At 47.0% G+C, this 15,738-nt stretch overlaps 1 protein-coding gene across 1 annotated transcript in view; it reads left to right on the top strand.

The window, feature by feature from the left end:
* The window catches only part of LOC136591953 (hemopexin-like), a 46,306-nt gene extending 31,502 nt beyond the window's left edge, over positions 1–14,804 (top strand). Inside the window, exons 9-10 of the mRNA XM_066588561.1 lie at positions 3,146–3,299; positions 12,822–14,804. Of these exons, the coding sequence (XP_066444658.1) occupies positions 3,146–3,299; positions 12,822–13,039 (372 nt within the window). The 3' untranslated portion in view covers positions 13,040–14,804. The remainder of the gene's footprint in view (positions 1–3,145; positions 3,300–12,821) is intronic.
* The last annotated feature ends 934 nt before the right edge of the window (positions 14,805–15,738 follow it).

The raw sequence follows: 15,738 nt of genomic DNA, 5'->3' as shown, positions 1-15,738 counted from the left end.
GAGGAACATGTGAATGTCCCCCGGATCTTATAGTCCTGCTGTGTGTTGGGGATCCGTATCCTGTTCGCAGTCAGTACATGTGAGCAGGTCTTACAGCTCCTTACATTACAGGGATAAGTTCCTTTTTGTGTGTCGGAGGGTAATGCAGTCCTAATTATAAAGTTCCTCAGACTTGGAGGTTCCTGTAACACAGAAGCGGAGGGTCCGGGAATATGGTTTTCAGACGGTCATCCTTGTGCAGGGTATGGTGGAGTTTTCTTGCAGTTTTCCTCAGTACCTCTAGTTGTGGATTGTAGGTCACTACTAGAGGCACACGATGGTTTCTTTCCTTCTCCTTGTATTGGAGTAGTTGATTCCTGGGTATCCTGGTGGCTCTGGTGATTTCTGGGTATCCTGGTGGCTCTGGTGATTTGGTCATCAGTTGAGGTGGGATGGTAGCCCTGATTTATAAATGTTCTTTTAAGATGGTACAAATGTTCCTCTCTGTCTGTTGGCTTGGAGCAGATCCGGTTGTATCTGATGGCCTGGCTGTAGACAATGGACTTTTTGATGTGTTTAGGATGGAAACTGTCCAATCTGAGGTATGTGGGCCGATCAATCGGTTTTCGGTACAGGGATGTCTGTATTGAGTTGTTTGAAATTTTTATGGTGGTGTCCAAAAAGTTGATTTCTGTATGCGAGTAGTTTAATGTCAGGTTTATGGTGGGTGGAATGCATTGAATCTCTCATGGAATTTTATTAATTCTTGTTCGGTGTTGGTCCAGATGATCATGATGTCATCAATGTAGAGGAAGTAGGCCAATGGTTTGCTGGGGCAAGAGGCCAGAAAGTCACTCTCCAGTGACAGTTTTATGGCAAAACTGGACGGTGACGGTGGGAACATGACTCCGCCCCCATTCGCGTCACACCAGCTAGGGAAGTCGCCAGTAATGTAACAACCAATACATGAAGATAAGGTGCAGTGAAAGAAATCCAAAATGTATTCCTCTATGCTACAGTGATGAAACTTTGTTTTGACCCACTCTGGGTAAAGTTCTGACAATTGACTCCTGCCCTTAGCTTCATGGACAGCTGGTTCTCTACCCTCTCTGAGCTCTGCAGCATTGCCTCACTATTTGCAGTTGTCAAGCCGCACTGCTGATAATTTGCCTTTGCATACTATAATGAGGTCAGAGGGTGTGATAAGTCACGCCCATTGCGATGACCCCCTGTGTAGCTCCACCCAGGAGATGTCAGGTCGTTCCATGGTGACAAGGTGCAAAGTCACTTAAGACTAGTAATTTCTAGAGCTAAATATGCAGCGTCCAGTGATTTGTAGGGTCATCGTATGGATGGCATCAATATGGAGACCCCCATCATACCGGCTAGCCTGGACCGTGAAGCGTTATATAGCTCCTCCCACATAGTGGTGGTGGAGAGGCAGTAACATTCTACATCAATCAAAGGCGTCCACAGGCTGCTCGACATGACCGCCTTGTGTTGGAGCTTTTGCAGTATATCTTGAGCCACAACTTTTATTTCTTTTTACTGGACAATACTTCCAGCAGCTGAGGGGTACGGCTGTGGGAGCCCCTGTGCCCCCTCATATGCCAATGTGTACCTGGACTGGTGGCAGGAAAAATATGTCTTTTCCAAAGCATTGGAGGTCTGGCCCGGGTACATTCCCCTATGGCTTAGATACATAGACGAAGTCCTGTATGGGTGTGTCTATCTGGAGCTATATAGTCGGGCGGCTCTCAGAGCTTCACCAGATACAACCTGTCAGCTCACCATCAGGGCTGCCGCTTGCTCCATTATCTTCTCTATCAGTTAGTTGTTCTGATTGTTCGACACTCTTCATGAAGGACTATTTCTAGCCTTATAGAGGATCGCCTCCAGTCCTTATAAGGACTATTTTTGGCTGTATTTTGGTCTCCTACATTCACATTAGTTTTTCTTCATCTAAGGGGCAATTTCTGACCTGGTTCTTATCTGGCCCGCTGGAGCTTTTGTGGAGCTGACTAGTCATCCTTGTAGCTCCTAATTGAAGCCTTTATGCCTATTATACCGGTTGGGTTCTCCCACAGGCTCTCTTAGGTGTAGTTTATGATCTCTGCTTGGTGCCACGTTATGAGAGCCACTAGCGCAGACAATATTTTTAGCCCTTCTCCAGATACAATCTTTGGGTGGAGGCTCATGTTACTTGTAGGAACGCAAAATAGATGCCGTTACGGAAGCAGAATAAATATTTCTTCCATGGTGGGATTGCTGTTATAGACCAGTAAGGTGGAAGAACTGGGAGTAATGTTGACTTGTTTCTCTAACTGGGTGAATATTCAGAGCTCATATCATCATCATAGGCTATCATTCATGGCCGAGCATGATTGCCTTCCAAGTATGGCGGCGTAGTGGTGGGTACGTAGGTGACCATAGAGACCTATCCTTGATCCGCAGGTTCTTTCGCAGTGGGGACATCGGTTTCCAATGGAAGACAGTCCCAACAAGGATTGGTTTGACGTTCTTTCCCTTTTGATATGTTTCTCTCCTTCGCCCTCCATTCATGCCTCTTCAAAATCCACAGCACTATTGGTAACAGTCGACCCTCAAATTGAGTGTTGGGGGCCAGGGCTTCCCAGTTTGCGATGTCTGTGCCACAGTTTTTAAGGTTAGCTTGAAGCCCATCTTTAAAGCTCTTTTGCTGTCCACCAAGTCTCCGTTTGTCCTTCTTGAGTTGAGAGTGCAGTAATTGCTTTGGGAGACGGTGATCGGGCATTCACGCAATGTGGCCCGTCCAGCTATGGTGACTATGATCATGTACCCTATCCTTGATCTCTAAGCTTGCACTCTCCCTCCCTTGGTTAGGGATATTCTTGATATGTTAAGCAGGTTTAATGGTTGATGTGCTCTATAGTAGGATTAATCCCTGACCATTGCACTCAGAAGCAGACTTGAACCACAGTTGACCCTATTCTGATGTTTGACAGCAAGATACAGTTGGCCCTTTATCGCTCTGGGGATCTGACCTCATTTTGTATCTGTCAGTCCTATATGTTATTTGTCTTATGTAGCCCATTATTTAAAGTAACTTAATAAAAATTGATTTTAGGGTTTGCCCCCATCTGTGAAAGAGCATTTAGAGAACAGGAATGACTTCTCTCTCTCTTAGGGTTCGCAGGTCACTTCTTATACGTCAGACGAGCTGTTCATCCCAGTTGCAGGATATCCCAAGGCAATACAGGAAGAATGGGAGTTGCCCACGGTGACGGCGGTAGATGCAGCCTTTACCTGCCCGCACTCCAGTAATTTGTATCTCATCAGAGGTAAGTGTGTGGATATATATTGTAGTGACCTGAGGGTAACTCAATACGGGACCGCCATCTTCTCTTCCAGGATGGCTGGCACCACTCTCATTAATACTCAGGATACTTCAAACTCTTTCACCTACTTTATTTCCCACACAACAAAAGGTTTTCAGCTTCAACACACTGGAACATCACATCATTTTAGCATTCACAACTAGCAGGGTCCCCATCTCTATCCCCAGATTTAGGTATCTAGGGGGCATCCTTCCCTGTCAGACACGTGACGGGCCCAGTCTGGTCCAAGCCGGACTTCAGGCTCCCAGTTCCTGACCCAGCTACTGGCAGCCTGGCTTTTGGCAGGGACTGAATGTATGAGGGTTTTAAGTCCTCCAGCCATACCCACACAGCTGTCCCTGCTATTTAATATACAGAACACCTGCTGTAACGCCCTCTGCAGGCCTTTCTTTGAATTACCTTGCCACATATTCCACCGGGATAAAGGCTGTAGGCCTAATCTCAGTTTTTGCCCTTCCAAGGTCAATACTCCAGGCTCAGGGATCTCTCTCTTATTTTTGCTAGTTCCTCCTGTTCTATACCTGGCACGTGCCCAGCTGCCACCTCTCACTGTGCATCTCTTGCTGCACCTCTTTCTCATGCTCTTGAATCTCTTCATGTTCTTGTGTAGATTCTGCCTCTACTGACTCTTATTACTCTCTGACACTTCTGTCACTTTGTTCTTTTCACCTGCAGCTTTTGAGGTCTCTTTTCCAGTCTCTGCTTTTTTAGTGTCTTTCTCAGCTTCAGTATCCTCACCGTCTGCTTCAGTACATATAACATACTGCTAGTATCATCCTCACCGTCTGCTTCAGTACATATAACATACTGCTAGTATCATCCACACCGTCTGCTTCAGTACATATAACATACTGCTAGTATCATCCTCACCGTCTGCTTCAGTACATATAACATACTGCTAGTATCATCCTCACCGTCTGCTTCAGTACATATAACATACTGCTAGTATCATCCTCACCGTCTGCTTCAGTACATATAACATACTGCTAGTATCATCCTCACCGTCTGCTTCAGTACATATAACATACTGCTAGTATCATCCACACCGTCTGCTTCAGTACATATAACATACTGCTAGTATCATCCTCACCGTCTGCTTCAGTACATATAACATACTGCTAGTATCATGCACACCGTCTGCTTCAGTACATATAACATACTAGTATCATCCTCACCGTCTGCTTCAGTACATATAACATACTGCTAGTATCATCCTCACCGTCTGCTTCAGTACATATAACATACTGCTAGTATCATCCACACCGTCTGCTTCAGTACATATAACATACTGCTAGTATCATCCTCACCGTCTGCTTCAGTACATATAACATACTGCTAGTATCATCCTCACCGTCTGCTTCAGTACATATAACATACTGCTAGTATCATCCACACCGTCTGCTTCAGTACATATAACATACTGCTAGTATCATCCACACCGTCTGCTTCAGTACATATAACATACTGCTAGTATCATCCTCACCGTCTGCTTCAGTACATATAACATACTGCTAGTATCATCCTCACCGTCTGCTTCAGTACATATAACATACTGCTAGTATCATCCACACCGTCTGCTTCAGTGCATATAACATACTGCTAGTATCATCCACACCGTCTGCTTCAGTACATATAACATACTGCTAGTATCATCCACACCGTCTGCTTCAGTACATATAACATACTGCTAGTATCATCCACACCGTCTGCTTCAGTACATATAACATACTGCTAGTATCATCCTCACCGTCTGCTTCAGTACATATAACATACTGCTAGTATCATCCACACCGTCTGCTTCAGTACATATAACATACTGCTAGTATCATCCTCACCGTCTGCTTCAGTACATATAACATACTGCTAGTATCATCCACACCGTCTGCTTCAGTACATATAACATACTGCTAGTATCATCCACACCGTCTGCTTCAGTACATATAACATACTGCTAGTATCATCCACACCGTCTGCTTCAGTACATATAACATACTGCTAGTATCATCCTCACCGTCTGCTTCAGTACATATAACATACTGCTAGTATCATCCTCACCGTCTGCTTCAGTACATATAACATACTGCTAGTATCATCCTCACCGTCTGCTTCAGTACATATAACATACTGCTAGTATCATCCTCACCGTCTGCTTCAGTACATATAACATACTGCTAGTATCATCCACACCGTCTGCTTCAGTACATATAACATACTGCTACTATCATCCACACCGTCTGCTTCAGTACATATAACATACTGCTAGTATCATCCACACCGTCTGCTTCAGTACATATAACATACTGCTAGTATCATCCACACCGTCTGCTTCAGTACATATAACATACTGCTAGTATCATCCTCACCGTCTGCTTCAGTACATATAACATACTAGTATCATCCACACCGTCTGCTTCAGTACATATAACATACTAGTATCATCCACACCGTCTGCTTCAGTACATATAACATACTAGTATCATCCACACCGTCTGCTTCAGTACATATAACATACTGCTAGTATCATCCTCACCGTCTGCTTCAGTACATATAACATACTGCTAGTATCATCCTCACCGTCTGCTTCAGTACATATAACATGCTGCTAGTATCATCCTCACCGTCTGCTTCAGTGTCTTCCAACTCTCTTTGGCACCTCTTCAGCTGCTCCTGCCCTTCCTGCACCTTCTTCTTTACTTCTGTTCTTAGAGGTGATTTCTTCCCTGAAGACTTTTCCTGTTTTCACCCACTGTTCTCCTCTAGTGCCCAGGTCACCTTCTATGCATAATTTGGCATACTTTACTGCTTGTATCTCAAAATCAAGATAATCAAGTTTCACCAGCAGCACATCGAGAGCCCCTCTGGGGTAGGACTCCTTAGCTATGCAACAGCCACTAAGACAAGGACCATGTCCAAAGACCAAATCAAAGAAAAGGTCTGGCAGCATCAAGTTCCTTTTCAAGTGTTTACACCACCAATCCAGTCATAGCCACACCCAAATACCAACAATCAATCTAAAACAAATGCATCCATAAATACTCATTAAAATACAAGACGCATGCAAATATGGCATACATATAATACAGTGAAGCCCGGGGTGAGCCCTCCATCCATCTGGTCCGTTTGTGGCATCTGAAAAGGTAAGTGTGCAATTGCATGCGTCACCGGTTCTACACTGTGCAGACGCCAAGTCCTCCAACTCTCACGGGAGTTGGTGAAGTCAAGAAAGAGTGTTTAAACTGTGTATCTCTATGCACTTGTGCTGCCGCGCTGTATCTCAAGATCAAACTGCCCAAATAAGTTCCAGGGGACTCTCACCCTCAACAGCACAGTGAGAAGTTACCATCTGAGGGAAGTCTGCAGCAAGAAAAAAGCTGACCAGCCAGCACCCCATCGGCCCTATGGCTGCCCAGTGGATCCATCCATTCGGGCGGATCTACAACCTTTCAGAACCAGAGCTGAAGGTACTCCGAGAATACCTGAATGGAAATTTGAAAAAAGGGGTTCGTGCGACCTTCTTTGTCCCTGGCTGGGGCGCCCATATTCTGCTAGGGTTAGTAACGAGAGACCAACATGTAACAAACATACACACAAGCTCTTGTAATACTTGGGTACTAAATAACCACAGTATATAGAGTTTGTAACTGGCTTATTTGTAAGACTACATCCAACTTGTTGAGCTTAGTGGAGAGATCAGGCCCACATGGGTCTAGAGTCTGCCAGATGGATCATGAGTCCATGATCCGCTTTAGTAAGCAGAATTATAGAAATGTGGACAGAACTCTCTATGTAGATTAACAGTGTGACTGGCACACGTCCATCCACAGAGGATTGTCAGAAACAACAAGCCAGGACTTGGCTACTCAATTCCAAGGTCTTGCTCAAATAGATAGCAAGCGTTATCATTAGGGTAGAAAAATCCCAACTGATCCAATCAAAGATGGGATTCTAATAGTAAGAATAGGATTTCCAACTAACATACCCAAAAGGGTTCAACCGGTTTAGGGATATTAGTTGGAAATCCTATCCTTACTACTTAGAATCCCATCTAAAATGTGATGCAGACCTCCATCACGTGTTGGTGGAGGGTTTATCATTTTTCCATTGCTGCAGCTCTCCATTGATTGGATTCCATATGGTTTGGACCTGGTTTCTCCCGGTATTGCCTCTATTGGATCTGAATGTTTAGTGAATTCATCCCAAGGCGCTGTCTTATCCTTTCATCTAAAATTTGAAAAAAGGGGTTTGCCCAACCTCCTTTATCCCTGGCTGGGGAGCCCATATTCTTCATGGAAAAGAGTGACTCAACCCTACGAGCATGTATCGATTACAGGGAGTTAAATAAAATCTTCACCAAACTAGATTTACGAGAGGCTTATAACCCTTTACGGATTTGCCCAGGGGATTAGTGGAAGACTGCATTTAGAACAAGGTATGGTCATTTGGAATATCTAAAATGCTGTTCGGCTTCTGCAATGCTCTCGCTACCTTCCAGCACTTCATTAACAACATATTCCGAGACCTGTTGGACCAATCCGTGCGGATGCAGGATTGTGTCCTTTTAAAACTGCAACACTCACATATAGTAAAAGCAAGGCCCAATTGCACCTCTCCAGGTCAGATAGAAGGAATCCTGTCCCTTACTTACCAGGGAAAGTGGGGCATCCCTACCTAAAAGCGGGGTGCCCGTCCTGATAAAGTTGGCCTCACTGTCTTCATCTGGGACCTGGCTATCCCTGATTAGGAGCCTGGAGATATGCAATAAACACACCCCACTTGACAATGTTCATACACATTGAACACAGAACAGTACTGCACATCAAACACATGTCTGGCCACCTGCACAGACATAACATACGTCGCTGTTCAACATATAACAGGAACCCAACCAGAGCTCACAGGCATACAGATGGTCAACCATAGCCAGTCCAAGTGTCCTCACACCAGGGGAATGGAGAGTCAGCCATCTGACACACACATAGGACATCAGACGTCTGGGGGCCGCACCTGCCCAGGGATAGGGAGGGCACCTACACATGTGGTCACCATACCACACACTACACAATGCATGTACCCCAGAATGCAGGGAGGGGAGGGACAACAGATGTCCAGACCGTCCTCAGGGAAGGACAGGGACACTACAGACAAGCATGTACACACCAGCTCTGAGTGGGATTAACAGTGAAGAACTAAAATCACCAGCAATCTCTCACAATCTCCCCCGCAGACAAGGGGGGACTGACTGGTGGAGAATATAACACCTAGCCAGATCAATTAGCCCCTACCTCTGAAGGTGTGCACAAGGAAACCTGTAGAACCACAGGTCCCAGATGTACAACCTTAACACAAAAATTATCTCTCTAGACGGCTTGAGTATGGACCCCAGCAAGTGTAAAGCCATCACTGATTGGCACATTCCAAGAAATGTAATGGATGTACAGCGCCTTATTGCTTTTGCGAATTTCTACAGATTTATTAAGGATTTCTTGAAGGTCATCTCTCCTATCAATGCCCTCACAAACAAAAGAACAAGTGTTTTCTTGGTTCCCGGAGGCACAGATCACTTTGGGGAAACTAAAGACCCTTTTCACTTCTGTACCAGTGCTGATCCACCCAAGACTAGAATTGCCTTTTGTTGTGAAGCTGGACCCCCCTCGACTCCATAGCAGGGGTATTCTGTCAGAACAAGTCGGAGATAAGATGCAACTAAATCCTTGTGCATTTCTGTCGTATACCTTGTCACCCACAGAGAAGAACTAGGACATCGGAAGCAAGGAACTTCTGGCCATCAGGTGGCTTTCACTGGATGGAGACACATCCTGGAAAGATGACGATAAGAACTTAGAATTTCTCCCTACATCCAAGAGGTTATCCAAGCCAAGCACGATTGACCCTGTTTTTCTTCAGGCTCAACTTTGTTGTTTCCTACAGACCCGGTTCCAGAAATGGCAAGGCGGTCACCTTGTCCAGGATTTTTTCGGAACCTAAAGGGGGTCTAACACTGCTTTATTCTGTCCCCAGTAATTCTTTTGAGCATTGTTCACTCAGAACACCTACTAGCTTAGTTTAAAGAAGGATATGAAAATGACCCTTTCCGAAGTCATCCCTCTAAGGATGTGGAGCTTGTTTTTAAGAATGGACTATAGAATGCGAAAAGACCAACTATATGACCCCAAGGCTGATCGACTCAAAGTCCTTAAACTGTTCCATGATTCCAAGCTTGCTGGTCATCTGGGGGGGTAAAAAACAACTTTGGAACTTCTGCTTCATTCCTTCTTGTGGCCTGCCTGCAGGAGGGATGTGAAGAGGTATGTCACCTCTTGCGAGGCATGTGCTCAGAACAAGACGCCACAGGCTCATCCTTTGGGTTTCCTATGACTTTTTCCAGTCCCATCCAGGCCATGGGGATCTATGTGTATGGACTTCTTTGTGGATCTGCCTGCCCTTGAAAGGAATGACTACCATTCTTGTTGTTGTGGACTGACTTACGAAGATGGCTCGCTTCGTCCATATGAAAAGAATTCCCTTTGCTGAGCACACCACAGAGTTGATGTTCCGGGAAGTTTTCCGACTACATGGCATTTCTTATGATGTGGCCTCTGACAGAGGGGTGCAGCTCATGTCAAAGTTCTGGAAACACTTCTGCACGCCCCTAGGAACTGGCGCGAGTCTCTCCTCTGCCTTTTGTCCTCAATCTAATGGCCAGACCGCTGTTTCCTTTCCCATCTTCAGGATGACTGGGTGAATTATTTATCAACTGTGGAATTCACTTATAATAATGCCCAACATAATTGAACCGCTCAGAGCCTGTTCTATGCCCATTCAACTACAGTATACATCTCGCCTTTATTCCTGGTCTTCCTATCAGCACTTCTGTCCCAACTGTCAATCACAGACTGTCGGCGTTGGTGGAATTGAAGCAGGCCTTTTGGGAAGCTCAGGGTGTCTATAAGAAAGCGTCTGACTGACACCACCAAGCAGTCCTACCTTTCGGATTTGAGAAAACATGTTGCTGTCCACGAAAAACTTGAAGGCCCACATATCCTCTCCTAAACTTGGATAAAAATTAATTTGGCCCTTCCTGTCTCACAAGGGTCAGCCAGGTGGCATTCTGATTGAAGCTCCCAGGCAGTTAGAGGATCCACCCGTCTTCCATGTATCTCTGCTAAAACCATTTTGGGAAAATACCTTCATGGGAAGACAACAACTGTGTCCTCGTCCTGTGAAGGCTCAGGGTCACAACGAGTTTGTCATAGAAAAAATCTTGGATTCCAGAAAATATAGAGGAAGACTTCAGTATCTTGTGCGGTGGCAGGAATACAGGCCAGAGGAGAACTCCTGGAGCTGGACCTAAATATACATGCTCCAAGGCTTGCCAGAGAGTTCCACTGGAAACACCCAGGGAAACTGGCATCTGGGATGTCTGGAGGCCATCCTCAAAGGGGGACTACTATCAGGGCTCAAACTCAAGACCTTGTGCTCTCAAATTGGCTGCTCTCTCCGCTTAGCCATCCAGCCATCTGGACAGTTCCCCTGCTGAGCTTAGCCATCATCCTGTACTCATGGTCTGGTTCCCGGTCCTGGCCCCGTCCTGCTTCTGATTAGGAATTACTATAAAAGCCCTGATTGAGCTTCACTCCTGCCTACTGCTCTGCTATTTCAACTAAAGACATACTGATATCGACCTTTAGCTTCCTTTTTGACAACGCTACCCACCTCTGCCATTTATACAAGTCTGTGTCTGTGTAGGAAGCGAGTATATAGGTGTTTTTAAAACCACCACTGGGCCTAACTGCAGGCAAGGCAAGATGACCGGACAGAGACTGACTTACTTTGGTCACGTGATGAGGGTGGATTTGCTGGACAAAGACATGCTTCTTGGAATGGTCACAAAAGAAAACACCAGACAATTGAAAGACGACGCAGAGAATAGAGAAGCCTGAAGAGGAGCGGTCCACAGAGTATCCAAGACTCGGAGACCACTGAGCGGATGGAACTGGTATCATTCAGCAGAAGCCTGAAGGAAGCTCTGGATGTGACTGCAGTATAAGACATGATGCAACTCCGGATCAGTGCATCAAGCAAATTGTTCTCATTGGCTGATATGTAGCTTATAGTCCAACACAAAGTGGATTTTGGACCCTATAGATGCAAGAAGGCATCCGGATTCTAGCAGTCGTTACATTACACCAAATGTCTTAGATGCTCAGCACCACGTCTATGATGTGTTTTAGACCAGGGCTAGATTAAGGCTGCCCACAGTACAGGGCAGTCCATTATGATCTCCCCCCCCCCCCCCCATGGTCTGCCCCTCCCAATGGTAACTCTTACTATTGAATTAATCCTCTGGCACATAGGATGCCACACCAAATTTTTAGGCCGCACTAATTGTACCCCCCCCCCCCCCTCACAGTAATAGTGCTTGCCAGTGTCCCCATAATAGTCAGTTATTAGCTGTACATAATGATAGTGGTTACAGTGCAGTTGCTTCCACCGATCACAGGTGGCGCCCTCTTTGACTGGTGTCGTTATCTTTTTCTTCTCTATCCATGCCCAGACCATCACAATGACTCCTCTCTACGTTTTCCACACCTCTACACAATCCACATGCCCCAAATAGTAATTAGACCCCACGCAGTAAATGTGCCCTCTTTACTGCACTTATCAGTAATAATGCTGCCCTTTCAGCCTCCGTACTTTAAAAATGCCTTCTTTTCTACCCGTGTAGGTCAACTGACCCCATAGCTAATAATGCCTACTTTTTTGCCCCGCTTTATAAATAATTCCCCTCTTATGCCCCGTATTTAATAATGCTGCCTTTTATGCCATTTAGATAATAATGCCAATATTTTCTGCCCCCATAATTAGACAAAGCTGCCACTTTTACTCTGCCACTTCCCTTCTGGTTTAATGCCACCCTGGACTGCCCTTCTGATATGTTTTCCAGGGTTACGGCAGGTACTAGGTGTTTTTTAAACCACCATTGGGCCTAACTGGATGTCAATGAATCTGTCGAATCGGTGAGGACCAATGATTGGGGCCCCCTCAGCCAGCTGAAGAGGAGGCAGCCAGGGCCCCCCCTGAACATAGGGGAATGTGGGGCCTGGAGCCAGTGCTCCATAGGCACACTTGTAAATCTGGCCCTGTTTTAGACACTTTCAGACACTTTTTCAGGGCACCCAGAAAGGGGGTGTGGTTTGGAAATTGTGTGTGGCTTTGCAAGAAGAGCGTGGCCGAAATGTGACACAGCACCAAAAATAGTGACAACATCTTGGTGCAAACACTGATGTTAAATAACTGATATGTGGTGTAAAATTCTACAAAGGACTCTGAAAGATCTCCAGATTTATCATCCAGAAGGAGCCACTGTGATAATATTTTCAGACTAGTGTAAGTCTAACAAGTAGACAGGATTAGTCCATCCGCCCCTGTGTGTGCATCCACTGACCAGCCTTCACTTTTATACAGGGAACAAGCTCACCCTGGTGGATCTCAACACTCGGAAATGCAGTGGAGAAGACCAGACCATCATCCACGCCGAACTGGATGCCGCTATGTGTAACAGTGAAGGGCTGTATCTCTTCTACGGTCCATCCTTCTACCACTACAAGAATGTAGAGGAACTGCTGTCCTCCAAGGTGGCCCCAAGTCCCGGGAGCATCGCGTCCCACTTCCTAGACTGCTAGATCCACACCCAGACCATCTACCAAGAGTGATGCCACCGCCATCCTCCAAGGTGGCCCTGAGCCCCGAGAGCATCGCATCCCACTTACTAGATTGCTAGATCCACACCCAGACCATCTACCAAGAATGATGCTAACACCACCCTCCAAGGTAGCTCAGAGCCCCGGTAGCATCACGTCCCACTTACTAGATTGCTAGATCCACACCCAGACCATCTACCAAGAGCGATGCCAACACTACCCTCCAAGGTGGCTCCGAGCCCCGGGAGCATCACGTCCTACTTCCTAGACTGCTAAATCCAGACCATCTACCAAGAGCGATGCCACTGCCGTCCTTCAAGGTGGCCCCCGAGCCCATCGCGTCCCACTGCCTAGACTGCTAGATCCACACCCAGACCATCTACCCAGAGCGATGCCACCACTGTCCTCCAAGATGGCCCCAGGAGCATTGCATCCCGCATCCTGGACTGCTAGATCCACACCCAGACCATCTACCGAGAGTGATGCCACTGCCGTCCTTCAAGGTGGCCTCAACTCCCGGAGGCATCATGTTCCACTTCCTAGATGGCTAGATCCACACCCAGACCATCTACCAAGAGTGATGTCACCCTCGTCCTCCAAGGTGGCCCCGAGAGCATAGTGTTGCACTTCCTAGACTGCTAGATCCACACCCAGACCATCTGCCAAGAGTGATGCCACCGCCATTCTCCAACATGGCCCCCGAGCCCTGAGAGCATCACGTCCCACTACTTAGACTGCTAGATCAACACCCAGATCTACCAAGAGCGATGCCACTGCTGTCCTCCAAGATGGCCCTGAGCCCCAGTAGCATCGCATCCTGCTTCCTAGACTGCTAGATCCACACCCAGACCACCTACCAAGAGCGATACCAACACCACCCTCCAAGGTGGCCCCGAGAGCATCGCATCCCACTTTCTAGACTGCTAGATCCACACCCAGACCATCTGCCAAGAGTGATGCCATCGTAGTCCTCCAAGGTGGCCTCAAGTCCCCGGAGCGTTACATCCCACTTCCTAGATGGCTAGAGCCACAAGTAGACCATCTACCAAGAGTGATGCCACCACCACCCTCCAAGGTGGCCCCGAGAGCATTGCATCCCACTTTCTAGACTGCTAAATCCACACCCAGAACATCTACCAAGAGCGATGCTACCGCCGTCCTCGAAGGTGGCCCCGAGCCCTGGGAGCATCGCGTCCCACTTCCTAGACTGCTAGATCCACATCCAGACCATCTACCAAGAGTGATGTCACTGCCATCCTCCAAGGTGGCCCCGAGCCCATCGTTTCCCACTTCCTAGACTGCTAGATCCACACCCAGACCATCTACCAAGAGTGATGCCACTGCCGTCCTCCAAGGTGGCCTGAAGTCCTGGGAGCACCGCGTCCCACTTCCTAGATGGCTAGATCCACACCCAGACCATCCACCAAGAGTGATGCCACCCCCATCCTCCAAGGTGGCCCCAAGCCCTGAGAGCATAGTGTTCCACTTCCTAGACTGCTAGATCAACACCCAGACCATCTACCAAGAGCGATGCTACCGCTGTCCTCCAAGATGGCCCTGAGCCCCAGTAGCATCGCATCCTGCTTCCTAGACTGCTAGATCCACACCCAGACCACCTTTCAAGAGCGATGCCAATGCTGCCCTCCCATTCAATGTACTAAATTTATATAATCGTCTGCTTCTACCATACGTTATTGCTCACTCTTACCCGGTCACTTTGTGCTGAACCATAATACAATAAACTCATATACTGTCAAAATAAAGTGTCTCCTGACTAGTAATATATAGAAGACTGAGACCACCGGAGTGCACCTAAAGGGGTCCCATTATCAGGAGCACCCCAAGCCTTTATGCTGTCTGAGGCGTAGGGTGAACCCCTGGGCAAAAAGACTCATTTTACAGGTACTTGGAGTGATCATACACAATATTTAAACCATTAAGACTTGTCTGAAGTGACAGAATAATAGTGGCTCCAATAGTAATAGTGACTCCCTCAATGGCCTCTGTAGTGATGGTGGCCCCAGTAATAAAAGCGACCCTTTTACTGGACTTCCAGCCAGCCAGCAACCCCTTTAATGATCCTAGTAGTAATAGCACCCCCGTTAGTGGCCCAGTAGTAATAGCAACACCCATAATGTCCCAAGTAATAAGTGACCCCCATGCTGGACTTTGGGCTGGGCAGTAACCCCTCCCAGCACTCGCTCTATCATCAGATGCTGTGACCCCTGACCCCTCGCATCTGCAGGCAGCAGGCTCACGTGGCCTCGTAGAAGGGATGCCACTGGCCATTAGACCAATCACCACTGATGACCGCCGATTATATTGCCCATGTAATAACAGCTGGTGGGCGACGGGCGCAGAGCAGAGGATCCTCCCCACCGGTCTACATCCCACAGGCAGCAGCATTCAGCTGGAGCTGCAGGCTGTCCTTCATCCACGGAGACCACGAGGCTCTCAGTTTCAGAAGGTTTCTTTCTTTTTTCTTGCATTTCTGCCTGACTGTATAATGTGGACGACTGCGCAAATCTGTCTGGTGCGAATGCTGGAAACTAACAAAATCCTACTCAATCCGAAGCCTCGTTTGTCTCCGTATTACTAGTAGAAGCCTATGGTCTCATCCCAGACCTCTGAGTGCGGTGTGAATGACCCCTGTGGCCTGCAGAGCCAAAAGTGTCCCATGT

This window comes from Eleutherodactylus coqui, chromosome 1 (genome assembly GCF_035609145.1).
Source record: "Eleutherodactylus coqui strain aEleCoq1 chromosome 1, aEleCoq1.hap1, whole genome shotgun sequence".
NCBI classification, from domain to species: domain Eukaryota; kingdom Metazoa; phylum Chordata; class Amphibia; order Anura; family Eleutherodactylidae; genus Eleutherodactylus; species Eleutherodactylus coqui.
The sequence above is the reverse complement of the archived record's forward strand: the minus strand, read 5'-3'. Positions and strand labels throughout refer to the sequence as shown.